The sequence below is a fragment of the Apodemus sylvaticus genome, chromosome 7 (assembly GCF_947179515.1).
Source record: "Apodemus sylvaticus chromosome 7, mApoSyl1.1, whole genome shotgun sequence".
NCBI classification, from domain to species: domain Eukaryota; kingdom Metazoa; phylum Chordata; class Mammalia; order Rodentia; family Muridae; genus Apodemus; species Apodemus sylvaticus.
In genome coordinates, this window is record NC_067478.1 from 78,467,129 (window position 1) to 78,490,452 (window position 23,324).

A 23,324-nucleotide genomic window follows, 5' to 3' on the forward strand; every position below is an offset into this window, starting at 1 on the left:
GCGAGTTCTGATCTGGTAGAGCCTTAAGACGCTGCTTTTCCAGCGGATTCCTATGGGATGCTGTTACGGCTGGTCTGAGCCACACTGAGCCACTTAGTATAGAGAGAGGAATAGGGCACAGGGGACCCAGGCATCACCTGTGGGAGGGGTGTTCTAGACTAAAGAGCATCCTTCGAGGTTTGCCAGAATCACTTACAGCTCAGAGATGCATTAATTTAGGAGTGGGAAGAACTCCAGCTTTGCCCTGGGTGTTAAATATGAATCTCATATTCATGTTTCACAATCTGGGTGGCCTCGCATGGATTATTTCACCTTATTCTGAGTCTCGATTTGTAGCCTTTATTGTAGATAGAACATCTAAATCAAGCAGAATAACATGAGAGAAAGGTATGTTTAAGGGAACTAGCATAGCTTTTGATCCAGAACAGACTTTCTGAAAAGTGCCGGCTCTACCATTCATGCTGTGGATCCCCGTTTGTGGGAAGACCCCAGCAGGGGTTAGTGTGCATGAGAAGTAGTAGTTTGGACCCCTGATCAGTTTTGCATCCAAGACAATTCACTTCTTTGCAGCCAAGACAAGGCTATGGTTACTTAAGAAGAAATCATCTTGCCCTATTGAAAAATCACCTGTCTCTGCACAGTGGGCTTCTGCAGTAACTTAGGTAGTGGTCTGATGAAATGTGGCTGATGTTTCTCTCAGGAAGCAAATATTTATGAGCACTAGGTACTTAAGAGGGAAATCAGTGTGAACTGTTATGACTCCCTGCAGAGGCTGTATTTCACATCTTAGGACTATTGAGTTCACACTTTGCCTCCTTTGCTCCTTAACCTCTTGGCCTTCATGCTGGACTAATGCTGCCTCAACACCCTGTGCAAACCCTTGCAGCACTGGCCTCTTTCAGCAAGGGAGTTTGTGTGCAAGTGTGTGTGTGTGTGTGTGTGTGTAGGTATGTGAACTGGTGTTTGTGTGTTCAGGTGTATGTGCATGTGTGTGTGTGCAGAAGTGTGTATGCAGCTGTGCATGTAAAAGTGTGTGCAGGTTTGTATGTTTGTAAAGGTGTGTGTTTGTGCAGATATGTGTATGTGTGTTCAGGTGTGTGTGTGTAGGTGTGTGTGTAGTCTGGACAGGTTCAGGTATGTGTGTAAAAATGTGTGTGCAGGTGTGTGTGTGAAGGTGTGTGTATGTACAGAAATGTGTATGCAGGTGTTGCATTATGTGTAGGTGTGTGTGTACAGGTATATGTATGCAGGGGTGTGTGCAGGGGTGTGTGTGTGTGCAGGTGCTGTGTGTATGTATAGGTATGTGTATACAGGTATGTGTGTGCATATAGGTGTGTGTATGTTTACACAGGTGGGTGTATGCAGGTATGTGTGCTTGAGTGTAAATGCGTGCATTCATGTGTGTGGGAATGATGTTGGGATGTCTTCTCTGGTCACTCTCTGTTATGTTTTCAGACAAGCTCTCTCACTGAACCTGGAGTTTTGGTACACTGTCTGGCCAGCGAGCTCCTGTGATTTGCCTGTCTTTATGCCCAGTGCTGGGGCACCACCCACTGTACCGGTTTTTTATGTGGGTGCTCAGGATCCAAACTCAGGTTCTTATCCTTGGATTCGTACAAGCATTTGGCCCACTGAGCCATCTCCCCAGTCCTCCTGCAAACTGTGTAGAGCTTTGAGATCTCTGATGTCCCATGGTTTGCACTCAAATTATTGGTGAACCAGTTGAATGACACAGAGTTATCATTGAGTCTAAGGTATGGGAGAAGTCAGGTAATGTTTTCTTGAAAAAGTAGTGCTTGAGTTGAGATTTTAAAAAGTATCGGCAGGCAGAGGGAGGTACAGTGGCGAGAAATTGTGGTGCACTTGGGGAACTGTGTGTGGTCTGGACAGACTGAGGCATGACAGGGACATAGAGAAATAGGGGTGATCACAGATGCCCCACGGTCTACTCCTACTGTAGACCTTGTTTGAGAGCCAAAGTTCCTCATAAAGCAAAACAGATTGACCTACTGTGAGGCAGCTAAGAAATGGGACATGGGCTGGAGAGGTGGCTCAGCTCTTCCAAAGGTCCTGAGTTCAAATCCCAGCAATCCAGCAACCACATGGTGGCTCACAACCATCTGTAATGGGCATCCGATGCCCTGTTCCTGGGGTGTATAGAAGACAGTGACAGTGTACCCACATACATGAAATAAAGAAATAAATAAATTGAGAGAGAGAGAGAGAGAGAGAGAGAGAGAGAGAGAGAAAGGACTTATCTTTAAGATAATGGGAGACCAAGGAAGAATTTTAAGCAGGAATGCTTGGAGGGTGAGTTAAGGGTGGTTGGTATTATTTACAGGGAAGTTTAGCTAAGTGTGATGGCATAGTCCCATAATTCCAGTACTTGGAAGGTAGAGGATCTCTAAAAGTTCTAGGCCAGACTAGTCTGCACAATGAGTTCCATTCCAGCCAGGACTGTGTTGTGAGACATTGTTGTCAGAAAAATTTTTTTTTGCCTTTATAATGAGGCTTTATTAACTATTTACCTTAATAGTCTCAGAACTGGACGATTAGCTCAGTCCAACATGATTTGCAGTTGGCAAAATCTAGTGAAGCCAGAGTTCTGATTGCTGAGGATTTAATTTGGGTGTTTTTAGTACTTAGCCATCTAACAGTTCAAACATAATCCAGAACAGTGAGTGCATCAGGCCTCCTTGTCACTTTACCACCACAGCTACCTCACTTCGTTACAGAAGGGACTCTATCTTCATTAAATAGGATTCCCAGAGGACAGGTTCCCTGGAGCATAGCCATGAGGACAGTGCACAAAAAGAAAACTGAAAATGAAACTCTATATGATAACTTACTAATCTAAGGAAACAACACCTTCCAATATATTAAGAAATAAATCCAGTTTACAAATGCACTGGTAGGTCCGTGTGGAGGCTCTGGCGGAGTAACTGAGAACAGCCAGTTATCTACAAGATACGCAAGCAGGGAGGGTGCACCACAAGCAGGGAGGGTGCACCACAAGCAGGGAGGGTGCACCACAAGCAGGGAGGGTGCACCACAAGCAGCAAGAGTGCACCTGGCCCAGCAGGCCACATACAAGAATCCATCTTCTTTTTCCTTCTCATAAAGCTGTCCCATAGTTAGGCTGGACTGTGGGACTGTCCTGTCCACAAACAGGACGATGGCCTTCTCGGAAGGAAGCTGGATCCTCTTCCTGATGGTCCACATGAGCTGAGCCACGGTGATGTCAGAGGGGACCAAGTACTTCCTTTTGTCAAAGTCAACAATCTGAGAGCCGGAGATTTTTTCCACGATCCCTGGAACCCAACCAGGGTACTTCACTCTGATCTTCGGGGATCCCACGCATCTGCATTCCAGCGAGTGGATCCCACACATCTGCATTCCAGCGAGTGGATCCCTCGCATCTGCGTTCCAGCGAGTGGTCCTCCTTAAACATCTTCTTCATGGCGGCTCCTTGAGCCTCGGACTTCAGCGAAGCAACCACAACAACCAAGAAGAAAATTTTAAATGAAAAAGATACAGGAAAACTGATTAGGAGTTTTGTGTTTCTGTTTTGAGACAGGAGCCCATGTACCCCAGGCTAGCAACAAGCTGGCTCCATCTCCCAAAACCTGGGATTATGGCTATACATCACCTCCCCATAAGGAGCTTTACTACCTCAGTCAGTGTTGCTCTTAATGCCCCGCTTGCTCTTACCTCGCTTCCCTTAAACCACAGCATTCACCAGTGGAGCCCTCAGCCTGGCTGCCTCAGGCAGTACCCTGGCGCTAGGTCTCAGCTGCTTTCCTGGGCTGGGTGACTGACATGTGTTCTGCAGTAGATAGTAGCAAGGGGCCTTCGTGAGTGAATGGGCAGTGTCTCCTGGATTTGAAGCAAGACGTGCTATGTCTCACTTCTGGGTACTCTGTCACTTCTACAAATGTTACCCATAAAATAGAAATAATAATGGCTTAATGGTGATTTTGGTTTTTTGTTTACACACACACACACACACACACACACACACACACACACAAAGTAGAGAAAACAGAAAAACAATCAACCCTTTGATAAGCATCACTTTTGTGTCAGAACAACAGAATTAGTAATCAAACTAGAATACTAGAAACAGGACTGTAGCTATTGCTCAAGGGTAAACCACTTGGCCAGCACACACCAGGCCTTAGGTTCAGTCCCTTGTATCACAAAAACAGAGCACTTCACCAGAACACACCAGTTTAGTTGGTGGCAGGTTCTCAGGAAATGTTAGATCCCTCCTCCCGATTCCTGCTGGCCACAGGTCCTATAGTGTCAGAGCTGATGATCATCGTCTTAGCGCTGTCTCCCAATGATGATGTCCAAAACACTAGCAGAGAGATTAAAGAAGATTTGATTTGAGCCCCGGAAAGTGGCCAGTAGTAATTTCCAGCAGCATCTTTTCACCAAGGAAGTGTTTGAGACTTAGAAATCACCTGTATTTTAACCAAAATATAATTTCATATAATTAGCCCTTGAACTTAATTTTTAGTTTTAAGATCTTGGGCTGTTGCTGCAACAAAACATCAGCCACCCAGACTATGATATGGTTCAGTGTGCTTGAGATTTCAACACCTAAATGTCCAGAGTTCAAGTTCTGTTAAATGGAAAATGGAATGCGTAGGACTGTGAAGGCTTGGGAAACATTCCTAAGACGTCCCGACCTGGACGTCTCATCGGGTCCTGGTAGTACAGTGTCCCAACCTTGTATGAAGTAAAGGAAAACTCCCCTCTGTCCTCAGAGCTCCTGTTCACTTCTCTGCACTGGTCTTACATAATCAGATCCTCTTTGTCAATATAAAACAAGGATTAAAACTAACTCTGTAGCAATCCTAGGATCATGGACTCAGGAGGGTGAATCTTGCATTGAGTGTGGGATGACCAAATCTTCGTCATCCTAAGAAAAGCAGCTGTGAGTGGCAGTGCTGTGCTTGGGACCTGTCGTGTCTGGTTCCACACGATCAGTGAACAGGAGTGTCAGGATCCATTGCATAAAGTCCATGAGGAACTGGGGTGGGTGCTGGCAGCAGTGACTGAACCTGGCTGAGGACCTGGACTCAGCCTCGGTTAGCAGAGCAGGGGAGGTCGGAGTGACCACCTGAGAACACTGGTCTCTATCTGTGCCTGCAGTGTTGAGTAAGTCAGAGGTCAGCTTATCCCTGGGTCTTAAGCTAAAGCTAGAGATTCTGGAACATGCTCTGGGAATGATAGGATATCTTAAGACCTTTCTCAGCTTCCTGATACTGATTTCGCCCTGTGCCTCACCGTCTCAAGCTGCCGTACAGGGACAGGCTAGGGATAAGACTGGCATGCCATCTTTCCCTTACCTCCACCTTTTATTTTCCAGCAACAGCTACAGGCCTACGTGGCCTGGGTGAATGCCCAGCTGAAGAAGAGGCCATCTGTGAAGCCCGTGCAGGACCTGCGACAGGATCTCCGAGATGGAGTGATCTTGGCCTATCTCATCGAGATTGTTGGTCAGTTGGCCTTGGACTCTGATGCTAGTGTAGACGACAACTGACTTCTTTCTTCTTCATTCGCCCTTCAGAGCAGGTTGTTCCTTCTTTAGAATACATGGCAACGGAGTCGGGAAAACCTAAAGTACTTGCCCCGGTTAATTTACGTGTTGGTCGATAAACACTGTGTGCCAGGCATTGCATTGTGTGGGAAGATGTTAACTAACTCTGCTGGTGCCCTCAGAGGTTCCCAGTCTAAATGGAAAGACTGGAGAGTGAGGTCTGTTTCATTCCGTCTGTAGTATTCTGATGGAGGGAAGCAGAGGAAGATATAGAAGGATACATAGAAGGGATGCCCTCCTTAGTCCCAGGGCTAGGAATGGCAGACCAGAATGAACAGGGGAGGTCAGCTTCCAGAAGAACTGTTGTCTGAATTAAAAAAAAACAAAAAACAAGAAACCAGAAGTGGGAAGGCTGGAGAGTTGGTTCAGACACTGAGAACTCAGGATGCTTTAGCAGAGGACCTGGTTTCAATTCCTAGCACCCATGTAGCAGCTGACAACCATCTACAGCTCCTCCAGTCCCAAGGGAACCCACACTTTCTTCTGCACAAATATACATGCAGGCAAAATGCTCATACACACAGAGGGGGCGGGGAGAAATAACAGGAAAAAAAAAAACCCACAGGAAAGGGAGTAGCATTCAGGCCAAAAGAGAAAATGTCACCAGCAAAAGGGCTCACCTCCATGACATTCGGAGCCACGTGTTGAGTGGGTTTGCTCTTCACTTCCGGGAGCTGTCCTTTTTAGGCTCTATGGCATTATGTCCACGGTGTCTGTCCATAGCTTTGCTATGATTTCTCTCACTGACTAGCCATGATATAGACTGAGCTGTTGAAGAGAATCATCCACTGTATTTTGCTTTTATGGTTCCACAAACCCTAGCCCAGTGCACAGAATAAGTTCTCCAACATTTATTAGTGGTCAGTTGATGTTGCTCAGTGTCCCCGGAGGTCTGTGGTATGGAAGAAGCTGGTTCTCGACAGACAGCCTATCTGTGAATACTTTGTTGCTTCATGAGGCAGTAGTAGCTGCAGATGCTAGGATAGAATGCTTTATATCTTGTGTGAATTTATTTGGCCATCACAACCTTAGGAAATGGATATTATTATTCCTGTTTTCTTTTCCTTTTTTAAAAAGATTTATTTATTACTATATCTTAAGTACACTGTAGCTGTCTTCAGACACACCAGAAGAGGGTGTCAGATCTCGTTATGGATGGTTGTGAGCCACCATGTAGTTTCTGGGATTTGAACTCAGGACCTTCGGAAGAGCAGTCAGTGCTCTTAACAACTGAGCCATCTCTCCAGCCCTATTCCTGTTTTCAGGAAACAAAAGGAAAGATCTATAAAATAAATAAGTACCTAAGTACATGTTAAAGAAAAATAGCAAAGTCTTCTATTTTGATTTATTTGTGAAGTGAGTTGTAGTTCAGGCTGAGTTTCCCTCACTCAAAGTTCTTGAACCAAAATGGCTTCAGATTATAGATTTTTTAAAAAAGATTTATTTATTGTATTATATGAGTACACACTGTAGCTGTCTTCAGACATACCAGGAAAGGGCATTGGATCCCATTACAGATGGTTGTGAGCCACCATGTGGGTACTGGGATTTGAACCCAGGACCTCTGGAAGAGCAGTTGGTGTTCTTAATCACTGAGCCAGCCCTATGGATTAAAAAAAAAAAAAAGTGAGTTGAGCATTTACAACTAAGCATTATGGAAAATCCAAATGCCTCCACATCAGGACTTTTTTTTTTTAAACAACAGTATAATGCTTAAAACAAGACAGATTTTAGGCTGGAAATGGCGCAGCAGTAAAGATCTCTGGTTGCTCGTCCAGAGTCCCAGGGTTTGAGTCCCATGGGCCTGTGGAACCCAACGTGGTGAGTCACAGGCCACCTCTACCTCTGGTTCCTGGGACTTGGATGCCCTCTTCTGGTCTTCCTGAGCACTGAGCATGCATAGACACAAACCCATATATATAAAATAATAATCATACTCATATTTTGGAGTATTTATGTGTTCAAATTTGTAGATTATGAATATCAACCTATATATACTATTTTACTGATGATTTACGGTTTCTGCAACTTCACGAGTTCACATAACTTTAAGGATCCAGGCAGAGGTGCAAACCTAGCTCTGTTTTAATTCCAGAGTTCTAGCTGGAAAGATGTGCAGCTATTAAGAGTGTGTATACCGAGTGTACAGAGGACCTGAGTCTGCCTCCCCCATCACACGCAGTCTTCTGTGACTCCAGCTTCTGCTCAGCCCTCTTTTGGACTCCAAGGTCACCTGCACAGACATGTGCATATAACTGAAAATAAGATGGAAGAAAAGAATCTCAGAGTCCAGTTTGAGCATCTTTTTCCTTTATTTAGATAGGTTACACGTGGACTGGCAGGAAATCTAGACACAAAAGATCAAAAGCTCTTCTACCTACATTTCTTTAGCAGATACTGTATTAATGTAAATTTGCATCGGTTCCATGGCAAAAGCAACTTAAAGACAGAAGGGTTTACTTTGACTTAGAGTTTGAAGAGACGTCCAGAGTAAGGGGGAAGGAGTGGTGACAGGCTTTGAGGCATCTGGTCTGGTCACAGCCATGTCCAGAGGAGAGAACATTGAATGCTGGGATTAGCTCTCTCTCCTTGTGTCCAGGGCCCAAGCCCAGGGGATGGTGCTGCCGTTAGGGGGTTCTTTCTACCTCAGTTAACTTTATTAAGATATCCCCTCACAGACACGGCCAGAGAGGCTAACCTAATATAAATAGTTCCTCAATTGAGAGACTTGTCTCCTAGGTGATTCTATATCCGGTCACATTAATAGATAATCAATGTTAGCCACCACAGTATCCATCCTCCATCTTGGCAGCCAGGGTTATTTCCAGAGGCAGTCCATGAACCTGGAAGCAGTATCAGTATGTGTTTTTATTTTCCCAAGATCCAGGTTTTAACCAGCCTGAAATAACAGGGCTGAGGAGACAGTTCAGTTATGGTTCACGTGCAAGCATGAGGTTTGGACATCCCCATGTTCTCATGTTTAAAAGGCCATCCATGGTCGCAAGTGTACCTGTAACTCCAGCACTTGGAAGGTGGAGACAGGAGGATCACTGTGCTGGCTGACTGCCATCCTAGTCCCGGTACACAAAATACCAAAACCTGTCTCAAGGAAATGAAGAATATAGTGACAGAGCAAGAGAGCAGCTTCTCCCATACGCACAGCCATGCACTGCTGTGTGCACACCCGGCACACCTCATGGACACGCTCTTTTCTTATATATATAAGAAAACCTACATTCTCTCCCCAGTTTTGTGTATTTAGTGTTTCGCTCTGAGTTTTAGACATGCTCATAGCGTTCTGTTCACCAATGTTGCTCAAATGTCTTACCCACAGTCAATCAGAACGGTTTATTCCCTCACCCACACCATGCTCCTTATTTCCTTACCCTCCCTGTCTGCCTGCACGTTCTGTCTTTGTACAAGAGCGCCTCGTGGTGCCAGGATCGTCCTCCCTCCTGTACCACAGCCAGTCCTTAACAAGTGCCGTCCGATTTATATTCAAAATATGCTCAGTGTCTGACTTCTGGCCAGCTGCTCTCTTCCACTTAAACCCCAACCGTCCTTATCTCTTTGACTATTTTGACTATTGTTCCCAATAGTGTCTCTGTTTCATTCCCTTTATTATCCATATCTATACACAGCCAGCTTTGGAAAACACAAACTAGATAGTGTCATGACCCTGTCTGGAAGTCCTTGATGGCTTTCCATTACCCTCAGAAGAAAACTCAGGGTTGTTCCCATGGTCCACAAAGCCCTGAGTGACAAGTCTTGCTTATCTCCATGGCCTTTCGTGGGTCTTGGCTCTGATAACTCCACTCTAGTCACATTTGGTCTTTTCTTTTTCACATGAGACAGAGTCACATGTAGCCCAGGGTGGCCTAGAACTTGCTGTGTAGCCATGACTGATTTTGATTAACTTAATTTGCTTGGTGATTCTTTTGCCTAAGCCACCCTACTGCTGAAGTCTTGGGTGTGTACTTCATGTCTGGTTAGCCATATTGTCTTTTTGCCTGTCAGATAGTCTGAGCTCATCCCATTCTGGGGTTCGTCTCTAGGACTCTTCACCCTGGCATGTGCCCTTCTTAATTATAAACATCTCTTACTCAGACTGCAACATCATGTGATCAGAAAGGTCATGATCACTATTTTTCTCAGTCTTTATTCTTACCCCAAATTATAATAAACTTTGACTTGTTACATTGCATATATAAACTTGGAGGGACGAGACTCTGTTTACCTTATCCCCTGCCTTCTGCAGTGCCCAGAACAGTGTTTGGCATACAGTAAGTACTTGTGAATTTTTAGTGTATTAATAAATATTAATTTAGTGTTCACGGATAACCTCACTATGGGCTTCCATTTGAAAGGACTGAATTGTTCTGAAAGCCTTTCATTTTTTTTCTTCTCCAAGCGCTTCCCCTGGAGCACACACCAGGACTTAACTCACTCATTTATTTATAGAGAACTTTAGCGTTAGCAGCCCCAGCCTGGTGCTGCTGCTGTGAAACCGTGATAATGTTCTTCCTTCTGATGTTCTGTGTTGTCATTGTGTTTCTTCTCCTAACAGCAGGTGAAAAACTGAGTGGAGTACAGTTGAGTCCCAGTAACCAACAAGAGATGAAGAGTAATGTGGAGAGGGTCCTACAGTTTGTGGCTTCCAAAAAGATTCGTATGCATCAGACTTCAGCTAAAGGTTAGTTAGGCCTCATCCTGGGGAAGAAACATTCAAATTCTAGTGGAGAGCTCCCAGCCACAGGCCCCTGGCCAGCAGTGGAGAGCAGACTGGAAGAGGAGGAGGCCTGTGGTGTTGTGTCATTTTTCTATGAAGACAGTGATGGAGTACTGAAATCCCAGGGCTGCAGAGACCTGGCTAGAGGGATGAGCTCTCCACTAATTTGAATTGAATATAGGTCTGCTTGAATGTGTGTGGGGAAATTAATGGTATAAGAATAAATGACAAAATTGAGATAATTAATTTTGGAATGTCTCGTTTAAATTATCAAGGATGAAGACAGATTGCGGGTTTTTTTTTTTTTTTTAGTTCTTTGGGTTTTATAATGAAGTTATTACAAACCATCATAACTTATGCCTTTCCATTCAATTTCCTAGAAAAAAACTATCTTATTCTATTTTTCTTTCCTTTTTATTTTCTGAGATAGGGTCTTATGTAGCCCAGTCTGGTCTTGAAACTGCAGTGTAGCCAAGGATGACCTTGGACTTCTGATCCTCCTGCTTCTGCTTCCTCATTGTTCATATTACAAAACTACACCATCACCCAGCTAGTGCTAGAGACAGAACCCAGAGCATTGTGAATGGTAGGCAACACTGGGTCAGCTGTGACACATCTCTAATACCTCCCAGTCTGTGTGTGTGTACACATACATATTCTATCATATATATTACATATCTGTTTTTCAAGACAGGGTCTTGCTATGTAGCCCTGGCTGGCCTGGAATTTGCTGTGTCTTAGGCTTTCCTCAAATTAGGTGCCTCTGTTATTTTATAGTCTGGGACCAGAGATATGCACCACATTTAACTTAAAACGAAATTATTTTATAGCTTCTTTTTTTCTCTGTGAGACCATTCCATGCAGACAACAGGGGCCCTGCAGCCTTTATTTATGCAGTCTTCTGGAGTGGCATGACCTTTGCCCATGCTGTATGGAAGCACCCATGTAGGGATCCTTAGAAAACAGAGACCTCCTCCTTTTGATGCTTTTTCTAGAACTGACTAGATCTGGTTCTATTCAGCACCAGCTTCTGGGTCTGTTGTCTGTAGGTTGGTGTGTTGAGCATGAGGGCGGGAGGAACCCCTTTCATGTTGGATAGTTGGAGTTCTGTGTGTTTGAAGTTACTCAGGTGAGCAAACTGTGACCATTAAGAGCATCTGGTAGAAGACATCAAATAGCCCTCTGCGCGCTTTGTCCATTTGAAAGGCTATAAAGCCAAACAATGGAATTATATTCATTTCCTTGTATTAACTTTAACCAGAATATCTCAGAATGTGTGCTCCCTGTGTGTGTGTGTGTGTGTGTGTGTTTGTGTGTGCTCTTTCCTCTTTTTTCTAGGTCAGCGAGCAGAGTGCAGTGATAGCTTTGATCTGGTCCCCATGTGGAGTGGGCTCGGGGATCTGGCCCAGTAAAGTGGGCTATTTTAAGGGAAGACTCCATTCAGGGCCTCACTGTCTTTTACCTGAAGAGGCTCAGTGTTCCCTAATTAGTCCTTGTGCATCGGTTTCCCTCTCCCTTTAGCTTTCCATGCCACAGCTGGAGTGCCGCAGCCATGGGCACATATCATGTGCTCCCTGCCACTGTGATCTGCACTCGGAGAAAACCCAGCACCTTTCCTATAGCTCCCCATAGGACCCAGCCTTTTATTCTCCCTTTTCTCAGCATTCTCTTCTCCTGCTGAGCTCTGGGACTTACACCACAATGAACTTTCTCACTTTCTCCACCACAGCACTGGACCATAGACATATAACACAGGTCATATAAGTACTTAAAAGATTTCCAAAGCCACATTACAGATAGCAAGGACTGAAAATAATTTTAATAATATATTTTATCTAGCCCACTATGCCCATAATATGATCACTTTACCATGAAGTCAATACTGAGATACATTTTATTTTACTTATTTTTATGTGTATAGGAATTTTGCCTGCATGTATGTGTGTGTGTGTTGTGTGTGTGCATTGTGTGTGTGCTTGGTCAGAAGATGCATCAGATCCCCTATGACTGGAGTTACAGATGGCTGTGAGCTGCCATGTGAGTGCTGGGAATCGAATCTCTATCCTATGGAAAGAGTACTCAGTGCTCTTATCCACTGAGCCATCTCTCCAGCCCCACATTCTATCTTTATACTGTGGGAGAACTTTTGCATTCCCGTGTGTTTATAGTACTTGCTTAGAAACATTTCAGTTCAGAGAAGTCACATTTAAGTACTCAGGAGCCACGCGTGGCCCAAAGCTCTCCTAACAGATGATATCCCCCTATTATACTGATCTCTAGAGCTGTGTGTGTTCCTTTTCCTGGATTCTTCTTACTCCTCTCCTACTAGCTAATAAAGTATCACCCCCAGACAGCCTTGTTTGAGAACTCACTTCCTCTAAAGTTAACCCCCACGGACTGCTGAAGACCCCCTGTACCTCTCTTGTCTAGCCATTTTATTATGATACTTTACTATAATTGCTTTTAAACCTTCTGTGTCCCTCGTTGAACGTGGCTTTATGATCATGAAGACTGCCTGCCTGGTTTACTGTAATACCAGCGATATATTTTAAATGCATCCATCCACAGCCCCTGCATCCCTCTCAGCACCTTTTGGTCTGTCTTATCCTTTAGATATTGTGGAAGGAAACCTGAAGTCCATCATGAGGCTGGTCCTTGCCTTGGCAGCTCATTTTAAACCCGGCTCTAGCAGGACAGTGAGCCAGGGCCGAGACTCCAAAGCCCCCTTGCAGAGCCACCAACCACACTGTGCCACTGCTGTGGCCCAGGGAGCAGCGGCTGCTCTGGCTGACGTGTGCCATGACATGTCACGCTCAGGACGGGATGTCTTCCGGTACAGACAGAGGTAAAAGTCTGGGGAAGGAGAACTGGTTCCTCTCTCTGGTATTTCTTTCCTTAAATAATTACAGTGTGAGTCAATGGAAACCAAGAGAACCATACAAAGAATCAACAATGGAAATATCAACCAAACAGCCTCAGACTACAGAAAAGATGAGTGGAGGTCTGGGAGGGAAATCTTAGCAAGAAAAGCTTGGCCTTTTTTGATGATCCTGGCTAGTGAGCCTAGAGCCCTTCTGCATGCTGAGCAAGAGTCCTACTCCTGTGTCATAGCCTCAGCCTTCTTATGACTCATTTTGAGACAGAATCCCATTAAGTTGTCCAGTCTGCCCTCGAACTCCCTAGTCAGTCCAGTGAGGCTCCTCCTGTCTCACCGTCAAGAAACGCTAGGATTATAGGCTCACAGCAGCAAGCCGTGCTAAGCCTTTTCTTCTGAGCTGTTTGTTTTGCAGCTAGCAGAATGTAAGGAACCATGTATGGAAATTTGCTCTCATGCTGAAAATTTAAATATATGTGGTTGGCACAGTGTGTTCTTTTCACTGGGAGATATGTTGTCCATCTGGGGTTCGTTGTGTCCTAGGATGTATCCACAGGGACAGACTGCCTTGAAACTTCATGATGCAATGCCTTCACAACTATGTTTTAAATGACTCAAAAGAACGTGGATTTTTTAAAATTGTTCACCTTCTAAATATATATATTCCTGTGTGAGCATGCTTGCATGAGTGTGCACACATGTGTGTATATGAGTGAGTAATTGTAGACAGGATTTTGCTGCGTAGCCTAGGCTGGTCTCAAACTCAAACTCCTGATCCTCCTGCCTCCCGCTGCTGCAATGACAGGTATGAGCCAGGCTGCCTGGCTCTTTTCATCTTCTTGCCCACACTGCACACTGCAGGACATCTGTACTTTCTGCAGAGCTGACCTGGACTGCAGGGCTAACCCTGTCCTCTTTTCTGCTCCCCACCCCACCCCATCCCCATGCTTCTAGGAATGCCAGCGTGGATGAGGAGATTGAGAACCCATACTGGAGTGTTCGGGCACTCGTGCAGCAATATGAAGGTCAACAAAAGTCCCCATCTGAGTCAAGCTGCCCCAGGTAACCGTGGCCTTCCATTCTTTACCTTTACAGTCTTGGCAGAAAGCAGCATTCTTTGGGGGAGTCTAAGCTTCAAGTACCAGGACCAAAAGCAAGAAGGCACCTATGCCGTTGAGTTCCATATTCCTCTAGGCTTGGGCCTGGAAACCTGGCTAGGGTAGTGAGGGAGTGAAGAAAGGACAGACACTAAAGAAATAACCCACTTACCCACACATACACCAAAAAGTTGGGATCAGATGGGGTGCATGCACTCTAGTGGACACACATCCTGGAACCCCCAGTGTACTTATTACATACAGCACAGAGGGGAAGCGTGAGCTAGTCTTTGTTGGTCTCTAAGGGAACAGTCTCAGGCTGTAACCATGCAACATCCAGGACTTGCTAGTTTTGTACACACTGGTCAATCATTAGTAAATATTCATACTTGCCTATTGTCAGCATTTGCATTTATACCAGAGGAAGGCTTTAGCGGTTGACCAATCTGGGGAAGGCTTTGCCAATTTCCCACGGGTCTGAGGCATTGTTCCTTGACATGACAGTGCCCAGGTCACTCGGGAGTTCATCCTTTCCTTACTATCCGCCCATGGCTTCTAAAGCTCCGCACTGTTGGGTGTGTGTATTGCTTAGTGATAGAGCACTTGCCAGAGGTCCTGCGTTCAGCCCCTAGTACTAGACCTAACCTCTTTTGCTTTCCTCAGTTTATGCTTGGCATTCAAGGACTAGCTTTCAGAATCTCTGTGGGTTCTGTGCCCACAGAAGCATAGTATATAGTGCTAGTGAATTCTCCACCCCAGTGACAGTAGTTAGCTGTGACCACATGGAGGTGTAACCGGGCCCTTCAGAATCCAGCCCAGCCCAGCCCAGTGTTTGTTGTATCAGTTGCTAGTGTTTATGATAGTCATTTCCCTGGCACTGTCCTGCAGGCTGAGTCTGAGTCTTTAGTTACAGCCACAGAAGGCTGGAAAAAGCTCCCGGCAAGAAAGGAAATTGTGCACGACTGTCTGACGCATTAGCATTTCCACATTCGTTTATAGGACTGGGAATTGGGGCACATTAGTATGCATTTAAGTGGGCTATGGGTGTTTGTGACTCTCGTCCAGAGGATGTCTGCTTCCCTTAGAGCCCAGTGCAGAGGCCAGACTAGGATACTCTGCACTAATAAAAGCTTGACCAATGCCAAGTATAGTGGCAGAAAAGGGTTATTGTCCTGGCACATGGGGATTGTGCCCTATAAACACATCCCCTGCCTACTCGCTAATGTGATTTGGTTGCTGAGTTGTATTTAATGTATCCTCTGATGATCTTTTTCCTCCTACTCCAATCCAGCATGGTGTGATCTATTTAAGTCTCATTGTGTCTTATGTGTATTTTCCATCTTTTTTTATTTCCTCCTGCTTTTTCTGCTCACACAGCCCCGTCCTGTGTGACAGATGGCTTGTTGATGTACTGAGGTCCCATGGAACTCTTTCCATCATCTTAACATACTGCTAGCCTCACTTGACTTTAAAATGTTTACATCTAATGGGTGTAGTCTTTATTTCTGAAATGGATCTATAACACATAATTCACCTTTAAACATCTCGGTGTTCAGTGTAGTGCCTTCACAATTTTGTATAAAGTTCATCTCTATCCGGTCAGAGGGCATTTTGACCAGCCCCCAAAGAAACTCCACCAGGAAGCAGTAGGTGTGCTTGTCATGAGACTAAACCGTCGCTCTTTTGCTTGTGGCTGTGACTGTCTATGTCAGTACAGAACCAAAGGCTGTTTTGTTGTATAAGGAGGTCTGTTGCTTCCTGTGTGGCTGCTGGCCTGAGTGTGCCTGTGAATTAGAGTTTGAGTTTCCTAGGGGTGACTGTGCCCTTGCTCTAGGCAGGACTCAGATGCAGCTGGAGCGAGAGATCAGCTTGAGGGACCCACCAGACATAAGACTGTGCTGGGTGAATGGCAACAGTTCGTAGGTGTGTTAAAAGAGAGTACATGTCCTTGTTTTCCTCCCCTTCCCGGTTTTGCCATGTTCTGTGGTATAGGGTCAGCACTCTGCTGACCTCAAGAAAGAAGAGCTTCTAGCAGGTTCTGCCATTTGCCCACTTCCATCATCACATAATGGTTCCCCATGACCCCTAAAAAAAAAAACAAAACAAAAAAACAAACAACAAAAAAAAACAAACAGGAATTTTGGCGATGTTGCAGGTTTGGGTGGAGTGTAGCTGTGAATGTGGGATAGACATCCTGTGGTGTCGAAACACCTTCCTCTGCTGCTTCTCAAGGATGCTCTGGCAAAGCTCAGTCCTCCTGTTGCTCCAGTAAACAGGCCAGCCTCTCACTGTATCCAAGCAGAACAATTCTTTAGCTGGAGAGGGGGAAGGTTGAAAGGGAGGGGGGGGGCAGCAACATAGGAACGGCTAGAGGGGAAGGAAGGTGGGAGCCGCAGACAGGCGTTCTGTAGGTTTGCTGGGGGTTGGGGGAGCGCTAGTCTCCATCCTGCCAGCATCTCCCAATCTTGGAGAGCCGGCCTGAGTTACCCCTGTTAGGTCAGTCTTGAAACTGCGCGTTTAAGGAGGGAGGGGTCAGAGAAGAACAGCAACGTCTTCGTTGACTGGTTTCTCGGCACCAGGACTATCAGATCCACGAGGTTCTGCCACCGCGCCGCCCATCCCCCGCCACTCCCCAGGCTCCCATCGCCCTCAGCCCCGCCAGGTCCGGACCGCGCCCCTGGTCCCAGACTCAGTCCGCACCCTTACCTCTCCGCCCAGAGCAGTCGGCAGCGCTTGGGTCGAAGCCCAGGGCTGCCTGGCCGCGTGTGACAGCCTGGGAGGGGGAGGAGCGGGGGCGGGTGGGTGAGGGGGTGCAGGGAGGGATCTGGAGGCGGCGCCGAGCGGGAGCACCGCACGCCGGACTCCACTCGACGCTCAGCGGGAGCCACAGGAGCCTCTTGCCCCGAGGGAGATAGGTTAAGATGCGGCTGTCCGGGGGGATGCTCGGAGCCGCGCAACCGCAAGGACCGAGATGCAGCTGCCAGCGACCGGCCGCCGGCGATGGGAGGCGGCTTCCGCTGGGGCTTGGCTGCGGCGGTGTCTGAGCTACCGGGACAGCACGCTTCACCCTGGGGAGCATCCCGGGCTCCCCGACCTGGACGCCTCCCTACCCCTGCCTTTCCTACTTTCTCCGGAGACCCGGGCGAACCGTTCCGCTGGCTGGCTGATCTCTGGAACCGTTCTTTGAGCCCCGGTGCGGTGGGGACATGCCAGAATTTAGGAGTGATGTGACTGACGCTCAGCCTCCCACCTCACCCAGGGAAGCAGGCTTGCTGAAGGCTTGCTGAAGCTTGAAGAGCCAGGAGGGGACCATGGGAGGGACACAAGTCAAATGGTGAGCTGAAGCCACTTTGACTCTTGAGGTGGGGAAATGAGGGGAAGCAGGGCTGGGGCAGGGGGTCGTGGTGCCCCCCCCCCAGAGATGTTGGGGGCGCTATGCCGTGAGAACAGGTTGCTGGGGTGGGATTAGCTCTACAAAATAGAGTGATTTTAGGAATTTGGAGCCTACTTGAGGCTCCACACAGAGATTCAGCCTGTGTGTCTGCTAATGGAGGCACTTAGAGGGGCAACAGGACTCTTTCTTTTCGTCTCTTACTTTAAAAAATTTGATGTAAATCTAATTTAGCAATATCTTTGTTGGGGTTTGCTGGTATAATAAATTAATATTGGTGAGATAGTAGATTAAGAAATGTATATATAGGACCCATTTGTAATCAGCAGTTCTCTGACAGGATTATTATAGTTCTCAGAGAGGATTATGATGGTAAATAGAGATTACTTGTTTGTCAAGTATGACTTTTAAGCTAGTTAGGGAGGAGACCAAGTCTTACAATTAATTAGCATGAAGATACTTTTCTCTGACCTGAGGCAGAAAATTAAAAGCGCCTTCCTTTTCCAGGAAGGTGCTGCTGCTCTGACACATGCCTCAGGATTTTCCTCCCTCCGAGGTCCTCGATCTTGGCCATCTAGTTTCCTAGTCTTACCTCCGTGGCCTTACCCTGGCAGTCTCATTTCAAGAAAAAGAAATGTTGTTTTCCTTTGGCTGTTCTGCCACTCCCCCGGTGGGGTTGGGTATCCAGAGGCCGCCTCCTTCTGCCCTTATATGGGAGGCAACTCACTTGGAGGGGAGGGGTGGAACTGAGCATGCGTCTGTGCTTTTAGGAAAGCCTTTCTCAGCATCCTAGATCCCCACTAAACCCTCCCTCCGGTTTGTCTCCAATGTCCCTCCTGCGGTCCAGCCAGATGCAGGCCAGGGGCTTGCTATCCTTGTCAGCTGAGGAAGAGGAGCAGCTGACAAAGGCTTTGTGCATCAGGATTCCCAGTTTTGTAAGTGGTAAATGCTGGGGCCTGGGCACTCATAAATCTCTTTTTATCAAGGACACAGCCCCCTTTACAGCTTTTTGGCTGTGAGTTCATGTTGGCCTAAAGGTCAGCTTGCCTACATAGTGAAAATAGGTAAGAGGGTTCTAGAAAACCCTCAACATTTCTGACCCTGCTTGCTGCCCCTCACTTATCTCGCCGGTTTGATCTATGCACCTACAGAGATTTAGGCAAAGCCACTTATTTTGGTTTGCAGTAATGTCAAGCTTTGCAATTTTTTTTATTTTATTTTTTTAAAGAAAGAAGAGAGCATAGTACCAATTGACATCATCTCCACTAAAGCTGGCCAGCTGTGGAGACCAGCAGGACACTGGGCCACAGATCTTGAAGTCTGGCTACTTCCACTGTGCTTGTCTTTAGTTTTTCTCTGGTTTCTGGGAAGAGGAAATGTTAGTCCCTGCTTATGGTTGTGAGGATTAGCCTGCGAGACTTCAGGGGCGCGTTAAGGGGGTCAGTGAGTCCTAGACACATCACTGTTGTCTGGGTGATGGATTTGGAAAGAATTCCTAAGAGGGGGCAGAGCCATAGACTCCACAGCCCTGAGATTGTGTGAGAGCTGATGTTCTCATAGTGTAGTGTGAGGAGAAAAGGCTCCCCAGACTTCTTGATCCCTTAGATAATTAGCCTCATGTTCCCATCTTGTCTTGTCCATGGGAAGATTTAAAATCTACTTCCCAGAAAATCTCAACAGTTTCTCCCAGAGGTACATCAGAACAGGAATTATTGAAAGGTGTCTCAAGATGATTTGAAACTATGGCAAAGATGATAATAATTCTTCCATTAGAACTTAATCAAGTGAGCTGCGATTCACTGCAAGTAGCAGGGATTTCTCCTTTGCCCCACCACGACTCCTAGTTTAAAGAAAGGTTTGTTTTTATACGTATGATTGTTTTGTCCGCATTCTGTGTCTGTGCCCCACACTGTGCCTGGTGCCTGTGGAGGTCAGAAGAGGTTGTCACATCCCCTGAAACTGGAGTTACAGATGGTTTTGAGCCACTTTGTTGGTGCTAGGAACTGAACCTGGGTCCTCTGCAAAAGCAGTAAGTGCGCTTGCCCAGGAAGCTGTCTTTCCAGCCTGCATGCTTCTATTCTGCTCACCTGTGGGAGTGCTCCTGCCCTTCTGCCCATCCCGGCAGCGCACCCACTCCAGCAGTCTCTACCCGGTCGGGCCCCTGTCGTGACTCCTCTTGGGATTGGCTTAGAGATGATCTCTGGTTGCTTGTATATGATTTTGATCCAGCTCCAGAAGCTAATGGAACACAACCATCACCCTCTGAGTGTGGGCCTATGAACTGATAGTGGCAGATACACAAAATTCTTAGAAAATGATTTATTGCCTAGTCTGGTAATTCTCATCTTAATCAAGGCAGCCTTATTAGAGAAAAGACTCCCTAGGGTGTAGAAGACATGACTCAGTGGTAAAGAGCGCCTCTTGCTCTTCTAGAGGCCCCAGGTTCAGTTCCCAGTACCCACCCAGAACGGCTCACAACTTCTGAAACTCCAGGGAACTCAACATCCTTCTGGTTTCTACAGGCACCTGCATTCACATGCACACCCCCATACTGCACACCCCCACACACACTGCACACATACACACACTGCATATCTCCCACCTGTATTCACGTGCGCCCCCCAGACATACTCATGTGTATATATATAAAATTAAAAATAAAATCTTTAAATAACATAAAAAATAAAAATACTCCCAAGGACTAGGGTTTTTTTTTTTCATTTATTCCTTCAACATTTATTTAATTTATTCTAATTGTGAACTAAGTATCATGTTAGGCATGGTATAAATAAGATATCTCTGAAATGAACTGTTAAAACTGTCTTCTCTATACCTATTCATAATGATCTCTTCTCTTCTCTTTTGTTTGATCACAGCCTGACTTCACCCAGTCCAATCCACAGTGCAAAGAGTGAATCTATTATAACCCAGTCAGAGGAAAAGGCCGATTTTGTGATTATTCCCTCAGAAGGAATAGAGAACAGAACAGGTACCATCTGCTTGCCTGCCTGCCTGCCTGCCTGCCTGCCTGCCTGCCTGCCTGGGTTGTTTCAGGGGAGCCTTTTAAAGCCTGAAGTCTTTAGTGCTTCTGACTGCTAAGCTTCCTGGCCATGTCTGTCTTCATGGTCTGTGCACGGAGGGTCAGCTATAGAGGGCTCTAATGCCTTTGAGCCAATTAATGTAGTTATCCTCTTACAGAACATCAGTTCTGTCATTGAACTGTCAGAAAAGCTCACCCCAGCCTCAGCCTCGAGAAACTCTCCTTAGCTGGCTGCCTACAAATTAGAAAATTGGCATTGGGGCAGTCAGAAGCCTTGTTCGGGTAAACAGTTATTATTCAATTTGTGAAGATCATTCTGGTGCTTTGTTGACTTAGGTCAGGGCCAGGAATACATAGTTTGAACCAGAATGCTGGTGAATATGCAGCAGAGTACAGGTCTTGGTATGAGGGCTGCAAAAGAACCACAGAGTTCTCTTTGTTCAAACTTCTGAGTCTGTCTCAAGGATCTTTTTCTTTTCCCCCTACTTAAACATAAAAAGAAACTTGGATAAAGCAAAGTGTAAGTGTTGGGTTGAAGCTCACTCATTGATAAGGGTTGCAATGAAACCGAACCCCACAAAAGAAAAACTGAAATGAAATTCTTCTGTTTGCCCTCAAGCCTGAGAGTTTCCACCAGGTCTCGCCTTGGGGCTGGTGGTGCACATCTGTACTCTCAGTACTCAGGAGATGGAGACCGGTGGGTCACAAATTTGGGGCCAACTAGACGACCTAGCGAGCTCCAAGGCAACCTGGGCTACTGTGAGACACCCGTCGCAAAGACTGAGAGTCACCCACAGAGTCAAACTCTTAGGGCTACGAAGAGGGAGAGGAGCGGAGCGTTCGTTGGGTTTATTGAGAGGAGAGTTTATTGAGCATTGTTGGATACTGCTGGGCCCTTGGTGCTCCACCTCTTTATCTTTACATTAAAATATTTTTTTGTTTTTTGTTTTTATTTTTTTGAGACAGGATTTCTCTGTGTTACAGAGCCCTGGCTGTCCTGGATTTGGATTTGTAGACCAGGCTGGCCTTGAACTCACTGAGATCTGCCTGTCTCTGCCTTCCTAGAGCTGGGATTAAAGGCGTGCACCACCACACCCAGCCCTACATTAAAATCTTTGTTCCTACAACTCAGCTGGTTACTGTGCACTTCTTAGAAGCTCGCCCCAAGAGTTTTCACCCCTGAATTCCATAATGCACAGTAAACAGCAGTGCCTATAATTAGGATAAAACTGACAAGGCTGCCAGAGCAAAGAGGTCTTTTTGGTTTTTGTTTTTGTTTCTTTTTTATTAATAATTTTATTTGTTTACATTTCAAATGTTATCCCCCTTCCCAATATCCCTCCCCTCCATGAACCATCCACCCTCCCTCCCTCTCCCCTTTGCCTCTAAGAGGGTGCTCCTTTATCCACCCAACCACTCCCGCCTCACCCCTTTAGCCTCCCCCTTCTCTGGGACTCACAGATGTCTTAAAGACAGGGAAATAATTTTATTTCAGGATTGACTCACACGATGTTGTGTGAAAAGGGTTTAGTTATGGCTTCAAGGGGTGAAAGGAGTAAGTTCGTTCTTGTTGGGGTTTCTATTTTATCCCTGTGATAAAAACAAACAAATGAAAACCCACCACTATCAAAAGTGGTTTTGGGAGGAAAGGGTTAATTTGGCTTGGAAATTATAACCCATTATGAGGGGAAGCCAAGTCTGACTCTGGGGTGTTAATTCTAGAGTTGGGGGTTTGTGTGCTCTAACAGGTCTCTGTGGCAGGAGCCCTGCTGCTTCCTAGGGGATGAGGCGGGCAGGCTCTCCTCCCCAAGCTGGTGCTTTCCTGAGCCTGGTACCTCAGTGAACAACCAACTCTTTGTATCTCACAACCCCACCTAGTGGAGAGGCCAGTGTGTCTGTGCAGACAGGTTCAGAAAGCAGGTGACCTGAACCTGTGAAGTACGCCGCTGCGCTCTGTCTGCCAGAAATCATTCTTCAACATGAACTGTGATCCCACCTTTCATTTTGCAGACGAGACGGACTCTCCATTATCCCGAGACTGGAGGCCGGGGAGCCCGGGAACCTACCTGGAAGCCACGTGGGAAGAGCAGCTGCTGGAGCAACAAGAACACTTAGAAAAGGAAATGGAGGAAGCAAAGAAAATGATTTCAGGACTACAGGTAGCTCTCTCCCCCGCAGTTTGTTCTTGGTGGCCCAGCTATCATTCCTTTGAAGTTGGTAGTATCAGATTGCAAAGAAAAAAAATAAAATACCTGATTTTAGTTGTGTGCGAGTTCTCACAAAGAGTGGAAATTCCCTGTTGGTGAATGTTTTGAGTGGACTTTGGGACTCTTGTTTACGGTCCAGCTGTTAGGATTTGTGCACGCTCTGGAACGCTGGCTGACCCCTGCTGTGTAGGTAGGTGTCTTTTATATACTTCCCGACCTGCAGCTGCAACTTCTAACAAAGACTGTCATCACCCAGGAGTTCTGCAGCAGACAGGGAGAAGAAGGTAGCAGTGCCACCAGGTTCCCATTTGTGTCTAGCCGAGGGACTTGGCTACTTTCTCACGCACCAACACTTGATGCCAAGGCAAGCACTCTGG

General features: G+C 46.2%; 2 protein-coding genes across 3 annotated transcripts in view; one reads left to right on the forward strand and one right to left on the reverse strand.

Moving 5' to 3' along the window:
* Window positions 1-23,324, forward strand: part of Dixdc1 (DIX domain containing 1) — a 68,886-nt gene that overhangs the window by 13,288 nt on the left and 32,274 nt on the right. Inside the window, exons 2-7 of one of the 2 annotated variants that reach the window (XM_052188378.1) lie at window positions 5,378-5,507; window positions 10,176-10,301; window positions 12,951-13,182; window positions 14,167-14,274; window positions 20,577-20,689; window positions 22,751-22,899. In XM_052188378.1, the coding sequence (XP_052044338.1) occupies window positions 5,378-5,507; window positions 10,176-10,301; window positions 12,951-13,182; window positions 14,167-14,274; window positions 20,577-20,689; window positions 22,751-22,899 (858 nt within the window). Of the gene's footprint in view, window positions 1-5,377; window positions 5,508-10,175; window positions 10,302-12,950; window positions 13,183-14,166; window positions 14,275-17,152; window positions 17,644-20,576; window positions 20,690-22,750; window positions 22,900-23,324 lie in introns of those variants that run through there. The other variant, XM_052188380.1, reaches the window with a different exon arrangement.
* On the reverse strand, window positions 1,527-3,460 carry LOC127689487 (gamma-aminobutyric acid receptor-associated protein-like 2). Its single transcript, XM_052189202.1, has 3 exons — window positions 3,409-3,460; window positions 3,071-3,347; window positions 1,527-1,749 (listed from the first exon to the last, which is right to left on the reverse strand). The coding sequence occupies exons 1-3, from the start codon at window positions 3,458-3,460 to the stop codon at window positions 1,527-1,529; spliced, it is 552 nt and encodes a 183-aa protein (XP_052045162.1).